Source organism: Aegilops tauschii, chromosome 7, assembly GCF_002575655.3.
Source record: "Aegilops tauschii subsp. strangulata cultivar AL8/78 chromosome 7, Aet v6.0, whole genome shotgun sequence".
In the NCBI taxonomy this organism is placed as follows: Eukaryota; Viridiplantae; Streptophyta; class Magnoliopsida; order Poales; family Poaceae; genus Aegilops; species Aegilops tauschii.
This window is the reverse complement of record NC_053041.3, coordinates 637,984,750-637,998,667: the sequence shown is the minus strand read 5'-3', so window position 1 is coordinate 637,998,667 and position 13,918 is coordinate 637,984,750. Positions and strand designations below refer to the sequence as shown.

General features: G+C 44.5%; 1 protein-coding gene across 1 annotated transcript; it reads right to left on the bottom strand.

Annotated features, from left to right (window-relative positions):
* Positions 1 to 10,475: 10,475 nt before the first annotated feature.
* LOC109759654 (uncharacterized) lies at positions 10,476 to 12,028 on the bottom strand. Its single transcript, XM_020318475.4, has one exon. It carries the CDS (start codon positions 11,982 to 11,984, stop codon positions 11,073 to 11,075), a length of 912 nt encoding a protein of 303 aa, XP_020174064.1. The 5' UTR covers positions 11,985 to 12,028; the 3' UTR covers positions 10,476 to 11,072.
* Between the last annotated feature and the right edge of the window lie 1,890 nt (positions 12,029 to 13,918).

Genomic DNA, 13,918 nt, shown 5'->3' with positions numbered 1-13,918 from the left:
AAGGAGAGCGTGCCCAGGTCGGCGTGCGGAGCAGCGGCCCGGTTAAGGTGGGCTCGGCAGGTCGTGTAGGTGACGTGCAAAAAATTACGAGACATGTAGTGGTTCAACAGGGAGATCTGGGGCGTTCAACAGTGTGATCAGACGGCTGAGGACGTCAAAGCGTTGTGTTAGGCCGTAGCTAGCTTAATTTTACTACTTTGTAATAGATGTGACCCGAGGGGGGGGGGGGGGGGGGGGGGAGGGAGTATAATGTTCGATCCTCTTCCATGGTTTGGACTTTTGGAGCAACTGGCTGGAGCATGAATTCGATAATGCTGCGGACGCAATTGGCACAATCACATTAAGGTCTTTTGAAAAAGTATGATTTTTTGTGAAGATATGGGCCAGCAAAATATAAATGACACGTAGCAAAGATTGTATTATTGGATCCGTATTGAAAAGAAGTTTTCCACATTTTTTGCTATATATAACAAATATTTTATAGAAACTTTATGATTAAAATTAGGTCTCAAATGTGAGATGCGTCAATAAACCAGAACGAGAGAAAGTACATGCTATAACATGCGAACTACCACGTGGCGGCAAGGTAAGAATCTCCAAATCATTCAAAAAAAATGCTATAACATGTGAATTTGTAAGTTTCATCCGAAAATGTGTACCGAATCACTTTTGGTCCAAGTTGAACGAAACAGTCATCTAATAGCCCCAACGCCTAGAACAAGGCGGAACGCAGCTGGAAGGATTCAAGGGTATGCTCGCGTACCAATATTTCAAACAATGGCCTTCTTTGGTTTGGAGGAATTCCATAGGATATGATTTTCATAGGAAAAATTCTTTTAGGCCCCTTGGTTTATAGGGATAATTCCTATTCCTATGAAGGGATTCTTCCTATCCTTCACATTTCATAGGAAAATAAACATTAGACTAGACTCGGTGAAAAAAAAATCCTATGATGTGAATCAAAGGCATCTTCTTTTTTGTTTCTATTCATAGCATTTGAGATGTATATCATTACTTTTCCTATGACTTTCATATTCCTACAATTTTTCTACCCTATGAACCAAAGGAGGCCAAAAATGATGGAGGTGTGTGTGTGTGTGTGTGTGCATATATGCATGTATGTACATGGCAGCTTCCTTTTTATTTATAAAACTCGCCAAAATCTAGGTAAAGTGCGAGATCATGCATGTTGAATAAACTTCTCCTATCATGCGTGATCAGTAACTACTCCGAGAGAATGATCAGCCATACTAGGACTGAGACACAACCTAGACTCCTGCGAGAGGCAAAAGTGGGAAATATTCCGCAATGGGCGAAAGCCTGGGAGACTAATGTTGCGTGGAGGTGGAAGGCCTACAGGTCATCAACTTCTTTTCTAGGAGAAGAAACGATGATGGTATATGATGAATAAGCAACAACTATCTCTCTCCCAAGTTGTCCCCTTTGGGCACTTGTCTCCTACAGTAGCGACCCCTCCTCTTCCCTTTCCTATCGCCATTGTTGGCTGAACCGCCGAACAAAGCTCCGTCCGGTAGGGAGTGAGAACAGGCATGCCGTCTCTGCCCACGTGGAGTTATGTGATGGGACCGGAACCCTAGACCGAGTTGTTTTGGGTCACGCTAGACGGGTCCCCTTCCTGCGTGGTGCCGATGAGTGGTCATTTGTCGAGGGTGGGTTGGTCCTGTCTAGGAGGGCCAAGGGCCATCTTACCCCGCTATCCTGAGAGCCCACGCTGCCCAGATCGGGGTAGGGGTCGCTAACTCAAGTTGGTGGTCGTGGCCATGAATATCATGGCCACCACATACCGCTCGAGGGCTGGGGGGGAGCGTCATAGTTGCCCTTCATTTTTTGGTTTGTGTGTACTATGTTGGGGTCACCGGAGGATTGGACCAAGTTCATATAGGGTTGTGGTCATGGCTAGGGTTGTCCTGTGGTTCGGTTGGCTGTGTCGTGCTAATGTCCTCATGTGGGCTCATACGTTGAAGACCGACAATAGTGTGAGGGTCGGGGTTATCCGATATCGCGGTTGTGGCCCTAGCAGACAGGTTGTACGGCTTGCTCTCAAGCGAGCAGCTTGGCGAAGGTGTTGGTTGCTTCCCTTGTTTGTGTAAGCAATGACATGACTAGTAGTGGGTGGTCCTGACGTGGTCGCTGTTGACGGTGGCGCTTGAGCCCAGTCCAGAGGCCTAGACCTTGTTGAAGTATCCCCCTGGGCTGAATGGCTAAGGAACCTCTGGGTGGTTTCGAGCAAGCTTAGTGGTCCGGCCTCGACGGCCTAGTGGCTAGAGTACCTTCACTTGAACCCACCCCCCCCCCCCCGCCCCCGCCCGATTTTCTGGAGTTAATTGCAGGGAACTACCACACTTCGGCACATCGTAATGAATCAGTATCATTAGTCATTTTTTTGCCATGCAGTACCAACTCTAAGCCTAAGTGTTGCAAAACGGTCTAACCCACGTATAAACGCGTATTGACGGTGTATCTGACCGCTGGGACCCGTGTTTCAGGAGCCAAACCTGGCATATTTTTTTGCAGAAAACACCTTTGTTGTAAATTTAATCGCTCAAAGCCCCGCCGCCTCGACCTCGCCGGCCTCCCCTCGCCGGAGCCCCGTCGCTGGCTCGCCGGTACCCAGACACTGGCTCGCCGGAGCAGCAGAGCGGCGGCTGGCTCGCCGGTGCAGCAGAGAAGCAGTTAGCTCGCCGGAGCAGCGGCTCGTGTTAGGCGACGAGGGCTAAGGGCGGAGCGGTGGCCGGAACCGTCGCTGGATTCAGGGGCTGTTTGGTTGTAGGCCTAGCATTGCCACACTTTGCCAGACATTCTTGCCAAGGTTGCCTAAGGTTAGTTCTTCAAAATGAGAGGCACAAGTTGGCAAGCCTAAGGGAATCTTGCCACACTTTTTGTGTGTATGCCATGTGGGGCCCAAGTGTGGCTTGCCTAAGGTGTGGCTTGAACCAAACACTCACCTAAGTTGGTCAAACATGCCTAACCTTAGGTGTGGCAATCTTTGACAAAGTTAGTCACAAACCAAACAACCCCTCAAACGCCACCGCCCGTGTCCCTCGTCCCTGAATCCCCGATCCGCTCGAGCTAAACGAGCCAGCGTTGCATGGGCTGCAGCATGGCCCAACCGTGGCCTAGTGAGGCCAACACATTTTAAAAAAATGTGATAACATGTATTTTTTTAATGCACAGTTACTCAAAAATTTGATAACATGTACTAAAAATTATTGTGTAATCGTAATAAATTTTATAATACATGCTGAACATTTTATAAAATACTACAATTTTTAAATACGCGTTCAACTTTTCCCAAAAATGTTCTGAACATTTTTTTTAAATGCACAAACACTTTATTTACCTTTCAGAGTAATTTTAAATTTTTTGAACTCAACCCAAAAACAATGCAGAGACTAGCAGGTTTATTCTTCAGACCGAATGTAGTGTGTGTATATTGATAAAAATCATACACACACATATATATAGACATCGTATATTATAAAATGTTCAATATATACACGATTAAGTTTTTATAATATGATATTGTATATTTAAATAAGATCATTGTATCTTAAAAAATGTTCAATATACATATTAAACGATGAGGCGAACATTTTTTTAATTGTACGACGCGATGGACATATAATACTTTTTAGTATCGCATAAAAACCGGAACGGCTCGGAGTTTAAAGACGTATACACGTACTAGTTTTTTTATTTTTTTGCATAGTATACATGTACTAGTTGAGGCAGCCACTAGTTGACGCATAGGATGGCGTGTGGCAGAGGCAGCAAGCGCGCACGGCGAACGACTCGGCGGGATCGATTCGGCGGTCGCGCGATTTTCTACTTCGTAAAAAAACGAATGGCACAAAGTATAATTAAACTTACGCGTGCAGTTTAGACGAAAAGGAGCAGCAGCAGCGCAGCGGCAGCGAGCATCCTCTTCTAACGGCACGTTGCGGGTTCGAATCCAGGCGGGACGCGCGTGTGGGGTCATTTTTGAAAAAAGGGTTCTTGTGGCAAGACCTTTTTTTGAAAAAATAGAGGATATATGCGTGATTAAATAAAAAGTAAGGGTTGTTTTTGTAAAAGAGCATGCCACGTCAGCCCCTGACACACGGGTCCCGGCGGTCAGATATGTGGTCAATATGCGTTTATACGGCTGTCAGATCGTTTTGCAACACTTAGGCTTAGAGTTGGTACTGCATGGCAAAAAAATTGACTAATGGTACTGATTCGTTATAACGTGCCAAAGTGTGGTAGTTCCCTGCAATTAACTCAATTTTCTGCGCGGGTGGGCTCGTCAGTTTGTTTCTACCTAGTCAAAATCAGCCTGGTAAGCCAGTCTGTAATACTTCCTCCGCTTTTATTTACTCCGCATATTAAGAGTTGACTGAAGTCAAACTTCGTAAAGTTTTACCAAGTTTATAAAAAAGAATATAAATATTTAATATAGCAAATGTATATGATGCGAAAATATATTCAATAATGAATCGAACGGTATTGATTTGTTATTGTACATGTTAATATTTTTGTCTATAAACTTTGTCAAAGTTTACAAAGCTTGACTTTGACAAAAGCTAATATGCGAAGTAAAGAAAAACGGAGGGGGTACCATGTAAAAATATTATGTGCGTGTAGCATTGCTCCTACATTGATCCACTAGCCTTAAACAAATGAGGCCCCATTGACTAGAGACGGGTCGATCGGCCTGCCTTAACTAGTTGCTGCTCAGCGCTCCTCTTGATCCTGCCACATTTAAAACGCTACATAAATTTTGTCAACTGTTGCATATTTGCATTCATCATGTAAATCACGAGATTTTCTTTGAGTCATGCTATGCACACGATAAAACCAGGACGATTCACAGACGATTGTTAAATCAGGCCGTACATGCGTATGAGTGAATCATAGGACGCTGGATTTACATATCGTGCACACGTCGGGCACCAGTGTCGTCCATGGAGCAGTTTCGATTTTTTTTAGAAGAACAAGGCATTGCGCCGGTTCCATTAACAATAGAAAATCATGGGAATATCCCATCACTATATCTAAGTTCAACGATGGCTGCCGCCGTGCAATGTATATACTCCACTTGGATAGGGAAGAAGCATCGGCCCACCCGCCAAGAACCTGCCCTTCCTCGCCTCGCGGATCTGACATTCAAATTAGTCCAGGACCTAATTCAGTCCATACGCGGCCACACTCCCTGTCCAGGTTGCAACGCAGATGATAATATATTACTGTCGTTATCATAGGAGATCGTTGCGCAGTCACAAGAGGACAAGCCACAACCAAGGTTTTTAAATTCATAAACGGAAAAATTTCGGACGTCACCTATTTTAAATTCTTCTGTATTTTGAGTGTCAAAATTTAATAAATTTTAATGAATTGTAACCTGATTTAAACTATAGATTAAATCTTGCTGGAAATTTTCGGGTTACATGTCTTTCGGACCAATCGAAATATATGAAATCCTGGAAACTTCATTGAAATTTCGAACCCTGGCCACAGCTAATTATCACACTTAACAAAATCACTAATAAATATAACTTGTACTACTGCCTAGTACATATGTAGTAGGTGTGGTGGTGTTAACGTTTAGTGCCAAGGACATTTCCGGATAGAAAATGTTTAGTGCTAGGAGCAAGCTGTCCGATCTATCGTGGAGATCTGGACGCGTGGTACGCAGGCGCCAGCTGTGTTGCCGTTCATGTTGATGTTGCCAAGGAACTCGCTCACCTCCATGTCTTGTGTCTCCGGCCAAGGTCAAGTGGCCAACGGGCCAAATGTACAACACGGAATACAATAAGAACCCACTTGCCTCCTCCTGCAAGTTTTGACACTTTATTGTACACGAACCTTTTTGGCATTTTCGTGACATCTGATTTTTGTTTCATGCTATAAAGAACACCACACTGGTCTTATAAAGCTGCATTGGTGACCATAGGGTTCCAGCCTTGACATGGGTAACAGCACTCAACTTCTTATTAGTCTCATTGGTAAATTACGACACACATTACCAATGCTTCGCGAAAAAGAAAATTAGATGCCACTCTAAAAAATTCGCCGCATCGCATGAGCTAAATAAGAACAGAAAAAAAAAGTTTAGCAGTTGCAGAACCAATAATTTGATCCACGGTTAATTTTAGTTAAATTGAACTAGTCCTGGTATTATTTTTCAATAAATCCTAACTGAAGAAAACGGTTTTTGTAGTGTTACAATCAAGCCACGGAAATACAACTTGGTGGAACGCATTAGTTTATGCCATTGCTCACACACTGTTCTTAGGCTTTATCTTCTGAAGCTCGACCAGAAACCTGATTTTTGTTCAGGCGATCCACTTGTAATGACAAAAAAAAAATGCAATCCAAAACATATGCCAGAAACCAAGAGCGATCCTGGCATTATGGACTGACAGCAAAAAATCTCTAATTTCACCACGCGTTTACCTCGACAACACGTGCACGCGCGCCACCGTCAGACCACACTACAGCTTAACTGATACTAGTTCTATTTGAGATGTGAGAATAGGCTGATCAAAGTGGGAGTAACATAAATAGTAACATAACACATCTCAAGACAAGTTCACTTATATGGCAAGTAGTTAAGGAGAAGAGAGGTATTTATGGTAATATAATATGTTACTGTAACATAACAAACTCTAAGGCTGGTTATAATAAGGAGTATCATATACTTATGGATGTGGTATCATAATGGGGAGTAGTATCATGCATACGATACTAGTCTTAAGTTAGTATCTTAGGTTACCTTATTAATTGTCATGCATGACACAAACTAGTACAACATTTTAATATGATACGATATCATAATATGATACCACATCCTCTCTTTCCTCATTTAATTTTATGCCACATCATTCAAAAAGTCTAGTTGACATGCATGATACCGATTATGATACTCCCATTACGACCAGCCTAAGGCAAAATGAGTCTATATCTAAATAAAAGATGACTTACGTGACATCACATATGTTACTATCCACTTTGAGGACAGTAACATAGAATAGGGCACGTACATGCGTGCCCAGCTAATCATATTAGGCCTCAACACAAACACATAGGTCATACCGCGTCATGGATGGGATGGTGCACATGGTCACTACTATCTCACGCAGGTGGCCGCATGCAAATTACTTCGTCAGTTCCTAAATATAGTCTTAATAATGGAACGGAGTGAGGGGCTGTTTGGATTGTGACTATCATTGTCATATATTGCCACATGATTTTTGCCACACTTGGCTTAGTTGAGTTGCTCAAATTGTTAGCCACACATTGGCTTGCCTAAGGGAATCTTGCCACACGTTTTATGTCTATGACATGTGAGGTTCACTGCTTATAGAAAATTTCTTGCCTTAGGTGTGACTAGACCAAACACCTACCTAACTTGGTCAAACTTGTCTAAGGTTAGGTGTGGCAAAGTGTGACAAGGTGTGGCTAGAAACCAAATAGCCCCTGAGTAACATGTACGCAAGCCTGCATTGTTTCTTAATAATGGCGACCGTCATCGCCCATCAAGCATGCATATACATGAGCACGCAGCCTGCCCGACACGATCCGATCGTGACACAGCCAGAGCGGCCGTGTGGGGGAGCGGGGAGACATGCCGTGTGCGCCGGGCGTGACACTGGCGCCGACATGTCCAACTCGAATTTCGTTTTGTACGGCGTGGCTTGTACTTGTACTGTCCTGTCCCTTGAGATGGCGTCTTGCGCGTTTTGTCATCTTGTTCGTCGGTCGAATCACTGGGCGTGGGCATGCAGGGGTGTGCGCGCGCGCTTGACACAATAAAAATTTCGGCTCTCACGTGACATGGCGTCTTGGCCACATACCCTCGTCGCCATTGGTGGGATGTCGACGATCCTGCTCTGTCCAACCCTCCGTCCCTCCCGTGCTCCGTCTACTGCCGTCTTGCCCAACTCCGGCGGCTCCTTGCATCTCAGTATTAACGGTTTTGCTAAAATTAACTACTTTATGCCAGCAACAGCAAGTAGAAGATGCACCGAACGCTTACGTCTGTTGATTTCTGAAGCGATTTTCTTTTTGGTCTGGCCGATCGAGTTAAAAAAAAAATACAATACTGATACTCCCTCCGTCCCAAAATAACTGTCTTGAACTTAGTACAACTTTGTACTAAAATTAGTATAAAGTTGAGACACTTATTTTGAGACAGAGGGAGTATGTTTTTATCAGGCTAAACACGCTCCATTTTATTTTTATTAATCAGTAACAATGTTCATCTGAATACAATGTAGGTCGTGAGGAAGGACGAGCCACATGTGGCGTCCCTCAAAAAGACCAAGAGCGTGTTAAAAGGTATTGGGCCTCCATATTAGACTCCCTTCCTGGACATGAATTGATGAGCTGTAGCAAATAATCTCCCTAATGATACTTCCATATATGCCTCTAGCACTATTCCTGATACAAGCGATGACCTCTCTACAGTCCGAAGCAATCTCTATGTTAGTGATAGACACGTCAAAGGCTAGGGCCAATGCACCCCACAATGGCAAAGCCTCAAGCGAAGTAGGCTCAATAATGCTCGAACACTTTACTGCAGAGGTGCCCAGATATGTGCGCGAAGAATCCTTGCAAACAACGCTATGACAACCTTCACTTGTAGCTCGTGAAACGACTCCATCCATTCAAATTTTAGCAAACCCAAGAGGCGCAGGGATCTACTGAGACGAGCATGAACATCTTGGACTTGACTGCGAGACACTGGTTTGGACTTGCAAACCTGTAGTTCTTCGGTTTTATTTTATTTTGATGAAATGACAATTCAAATGAGGGCGTTGGAAAACCTGCTCATCTAGTGCTTTCCTTCTCGCACGCCAGATAGCCCAGAGGGTTACTAAGATAGTTAAGAAATCAGCCCGTGGGAGAGCATCAATTAGAAAAAAATTCCATGTTTTAGCATTAGGTTCATTGGTTCCCGTCAGTACCTCCACTATGTCTGGGTCTTCAAGGGCCCATACACATCGAGACATGTTGCATTCCAACAATGAGTGTCTCTAGGAATTGTTCGCACCGCATAGGACGCAATTTGTCACAACGTACATCTTACGATGACACAACAAATTAGCCGTTGGTAGGAACTATTGGGCTACCCTCCATAAGATTTTGATCTTTGCTATATATGGTTTGCCGATCCAGTCTGAACGCTTTATTTTTTTCCTCACCCACATGCAGCTTTGGTCTTTTATGACTTTGCTAGTTGTTGATGTGTTTTTGTGTGTGTTTGTGTTTGGCTGTGTGCATCCTAACTATGTAGAGGCCGGGTGTGTGCTCATAGTATTTGTATCCTCTTGATGCTCCATTTAAGCTAATAAAATCCAAACTTTGTCAAGAAATAATAGTTAGATTTTGATCTTTGATGGGACCCGAGTCTTCCACATAACAGTCCAAGATTTGTTTTCACACTCCGAGCCTGATGTGTGTACATGTTTGGATGCCAATAACATTTGGTATGCTGAGCGAACCGAGAACAAGCCCTCCTGCTCATGATTTCACGACAAAAAATTGTTAATTTGCATGATGGAATTGGGACTATCGATTCAGCGTCCATGATGGAATTTGCATGATGGAAAGTCTCTTGGATTTTTCTCTCTGCAGAATTAGGCAAGATGAATTAGCATAAGCAAGACACACACATCCCGCAAAAAAGAAGACACTTTTTGAACACTTTTCGCAGAAAAAATACTGATATGGTGCAACTACCCTGTATGGACCTCTCCGTATATGGGATTGGGCAGTAAATCGCAGATGGGCCTTTACAGTTAAATTTTCCGAATTCACGGCCCATTGTCTACGGCTGAACGATCATACGTTGAGTGCAGTGTATTTTTTTTCGAGAGTACGCCAATCGCATACCATATTTTTATAGAAGGGAGCAAAGATAATTACAAGAATCCAACGATCGATGCTAGGAACTATTGGGCTAACCTCCATAAGATTTTGATCTTTGCTATATATGGTTTGCCGATCCAGTCTGAACGCTTTATTTTTTTCCTCACCCACATGCAGCTTTGGTCTTTTATGACTTTGCTAGTTATTGATGTGTTTTTGTGTGTGTTTGTGTTTGGTTGTGTGCATCCTAACTATGTAGAGGCCGGGTGTGTGCTCATAGTATTTGTATCCTCTTGATGCTCCATTTAAGCTAATAAAATCCAAACTTTGTCAAGAAATAATAGTTAGATTTTGATCTTTGATGGGACCCGAGTCTTCCACATAACAGTCCAAGATTTGTTTTCACACTCCGAGCCTGATGTGTGTACATGTTTGGATGCCAATAACATTTGGTATGCTGAGCCAACCGAGAACAAGCCCTCCTGCTCATGATTTCACGACAAAAAATTGTTAATTTGCATGATGGAATTGGGACTATCGATTCAGCGTCCATGATGGAATTTGCATGATGGTAAGTCTCTTGGATTTTTCCCTCTGCAGAATTAGGCAAGATGAATTAGCATAAGCAAGACACACACATCCCGCAAAAAAAAGACACTTTTTGAACACTTTTCGTAGAAAAAATACTGATATGGTGCAACTACCCTGTATGGACCTCTCCGTATATGGGATTGGGCAGTAAATCGCAGATGGGCCTTTACAGTTAAATTTTCCGAATTCACGGCCCATTGTCTACGGCTGAACGATCATACGTTGAGTGCAGTGTATTTTTTTTCGAGAGTACGCCAATCGCATACCATATTTTTATAGAAGGGAGCAAAGATAATTACAAAAATCCAACGATCGATATGGGCATCAGTCGCCCGGACATCCACTCCGAACAAGACGCCTTACATCAACCTTGTATTCAGTTGCTCATTTTCTTTCAATGAAAAGATTTACCACTGATCAGTGATCACACATCATGCTTAATTCCCGGTATGCACTGAACTCTGAACATTAATTGATGCGCAGAACCAAGATTAGTACTACTAACATTGAGTTACAATCTCCTTCTTCTATTGGCCATCTACATATTTACATTTTCACTGGATTCCTTCTTCTATATTGATCATGGTTCATGGATGGTAGTAGTAAAGCTAGAAGATGTGCAGCGTGTGTATGTTGAGGAGCGCGACCCTGGTCTGCACGAGGCTCCGGAACACCTTCTCGCTGCCGGTCTCTAGCTCCTCGATGCACTCCTCCAGCTCCTCCAGCCTCTCCGCCACGGCGGCAACCGCCGTCTCGTCCTCCCCGAAACCCGGCGCCGCCTTCTTCTTCTTGTTCTTTGTCACCAGGCACACCAGCGACGCCGTGCCATTGCAAGAGCACGTCTCCGACGCCACGGATGCCGACAAGGCCGCCACGGTGCCGAACAGCGCGGCGGACGCCGACGCCGTCGCTGCGGCCGACTCCATCAGCAGCCCCGTCACCTCCACCTCCGCCGCGCTGCCTTGGCCACCGCTGAGGATGCTGAGGCGCGATGGCCGGACGGCGCACTCCCTGGCCGCAGCGGCGAGGCGCGCGAGCTCCTTGCCGGCCCTGCGCTGCGACCTGACCGCGGAGGCCAGGCGCGCCCCGTCGCGGCGGCGCACGGCGGCTAGCGCCTCGGCGACGTCTTGCTTGAGCGCGACCATGGCCTCCTGGAAGCAGCCGTGCGCGTCGGCGAGGCGGAGGAAAGAGTCCAGGAGGCGGTCGACGCTGCCGCCGGCGCCCGAGAGCGCCGCCTGGGCCTCGGGCAGGTCGAGGAGGTCGCCGAGCGCGGCCTGGAGCGCGTCGACGTGCGCGAGTCCCACGGCCACGGAGGCAACCAACGCCGACAGGCCCTGCTGCGCCCAGGCGCGCACGGCGCGGATGTGGGTGTGGAGGTGCGCCAGGATCGGGTGCGACCGACACGGCAAGCTCACGGACCGCGCGTGGTACGACGACGACGGCGCGCGCGGCTTGGACGAGGACGAGGACCTCGACGGGCTAAGCGGGAAGGAGATGGAGCGCGCGAAGGCGCGCGCCATGGCTTCCGGTGGAGCTAGCGCTTTGACGATGGCTGGTGTGGGCAGCTGCTTGCGTGCGTGCGAGACCAGTGTGTTGTCTGTCTGTGCGGCGCTGCTGGCTTATAAACACGGTCATCCCAGCTGAGCTGAGCTGAGCTGAGCTCTGTGGAGTATCAGTTGAGCTGGACATGGTTGGTTGTCTGACAGTGACACGCGCCGTGCACGTGTGAATGAGGTTTTCAGCTGTACCGTTGTGTCAGACAAGTTGCACTGTTGCACCGTAATGCCAGGATCCTTCTTGGTTTCTGGCCTCTGTTTTAATTCCTTAATTTTTTGTGATTGCAGATCAATCGCCTCAGTAAAATCAGGTTTCATGAACGAGATTCAGTAGAGCAAAGGCTACAACCAACACGCTGGAAATTATACCCACCAAATTCAATCAAGATTCGAACTCTTTTATATGGAAGCTATTTTTCTACTTCCTCAAACTGGAGTTACTTGTCATGAGAATCGATAAAAATGATCTATCTAGAACTAAAATATATTTAGATGCATCCATTTCTCCGACGACAAGTAATTCTCGACGGAGAACGTATATTTATCCTTTTTTTCACGAAATTGAGGAAGACATCTCTTTATAGACGATACAAGTATCCAATACTTGAAGAACTGTCGGGTCTAAAAATTAATTTTGAAATAAGTGAGCTCTTTTGTTTATGTAAAATCAAAGAGAAGGAGAGTTAGGGCATGTTTGGGACTGCTCCGCTTCACCAAAATCAGTTTTGCTCCGCTAAATTCACTTTGGAGCAGTTTCATCCAAAAGTTGTAGCTCTATGAAAGAGAATGTTTGACTTTCATCTAGCTCCAGCTTCAAGAATGAGAAATTTGGTGGAAAGCATCTATTTAATTGGTTGAGGGGGAGGGGGTGTGGGGGCGAAAATCAGATTTCCGATTGAGATGCAAAACATGAAGCCTAAGCACGGGCTATAAACAATAGTTGCCAAATTATCCAGATTCAAACTTCTTTATTTGTACATGGTTGACTCGCTCATTGTAATGAAATTCAATTTTTTGTTTGTTTTCCCTTTTATTATATTTTTGGGTACATGTAGCTTTTTACAATACTCATCATTTTGCGCTGAATTGAGGATGGCTATCTTTCAAGACCTTTATCGAAAGAACTATATCTTTCAAGACACTACGAGTTTTCCACAATCAAAAATATTTTAATCAAGGACACCGCCAACTCTCTTCCCTTTCCCCATTGTACAATAGTGAGAGGCCAGAGGGAGGTGGCCTCGTTTCCCCCGTGATAATTGATGAACAAGGGATGGGGAAACCCGGCGAACATTAAGATGTATAGCATGTAAATATGGACAATCGTCTGCCTTGGCTGCAACCACATTGTTGTGATGACCTACGAGTCGCCACTATGGAGCTGAAGTCCATATATTCCTTTTGTTCCTTGGGCTCAGCGAGGATAGAGTTTTCTCACCATCCAAGTTTGCACGTGAGACGACAGCTTCCCCGCCGTATCGTGCTCCTCAGACTTGTTGGAAAAAAATCTTAATGAAAATAGGCACATCAATGATTATGCATGTGCCTTGAGAGATTTGTACTAAAAAATGATATGTTATTTTCAATAATAATTGTATAATACAACCAATCATTATACCTGGTATAAAACTGAAAGCTTTAGGGTTTAACATGGTCTAGGTCCTTAATTTAGTAGCATATTATTTTGCGACAATATATAATCTGGTGCCACCCTTGGTGTTTATTTCATAGTTAAACTTTTTATTAAATGAAATGAGATAAATATATTGCACCTGTTAAGAAAAATTCTGCTATAAGAGAAGACTGATATGCAAAGAATATTTTTCTAAAATATTTTTCATGGTTTTGTTAATAATATGGTAGGGGTGGCTCTGCAATAGTTTTATTTTTGAAGAATA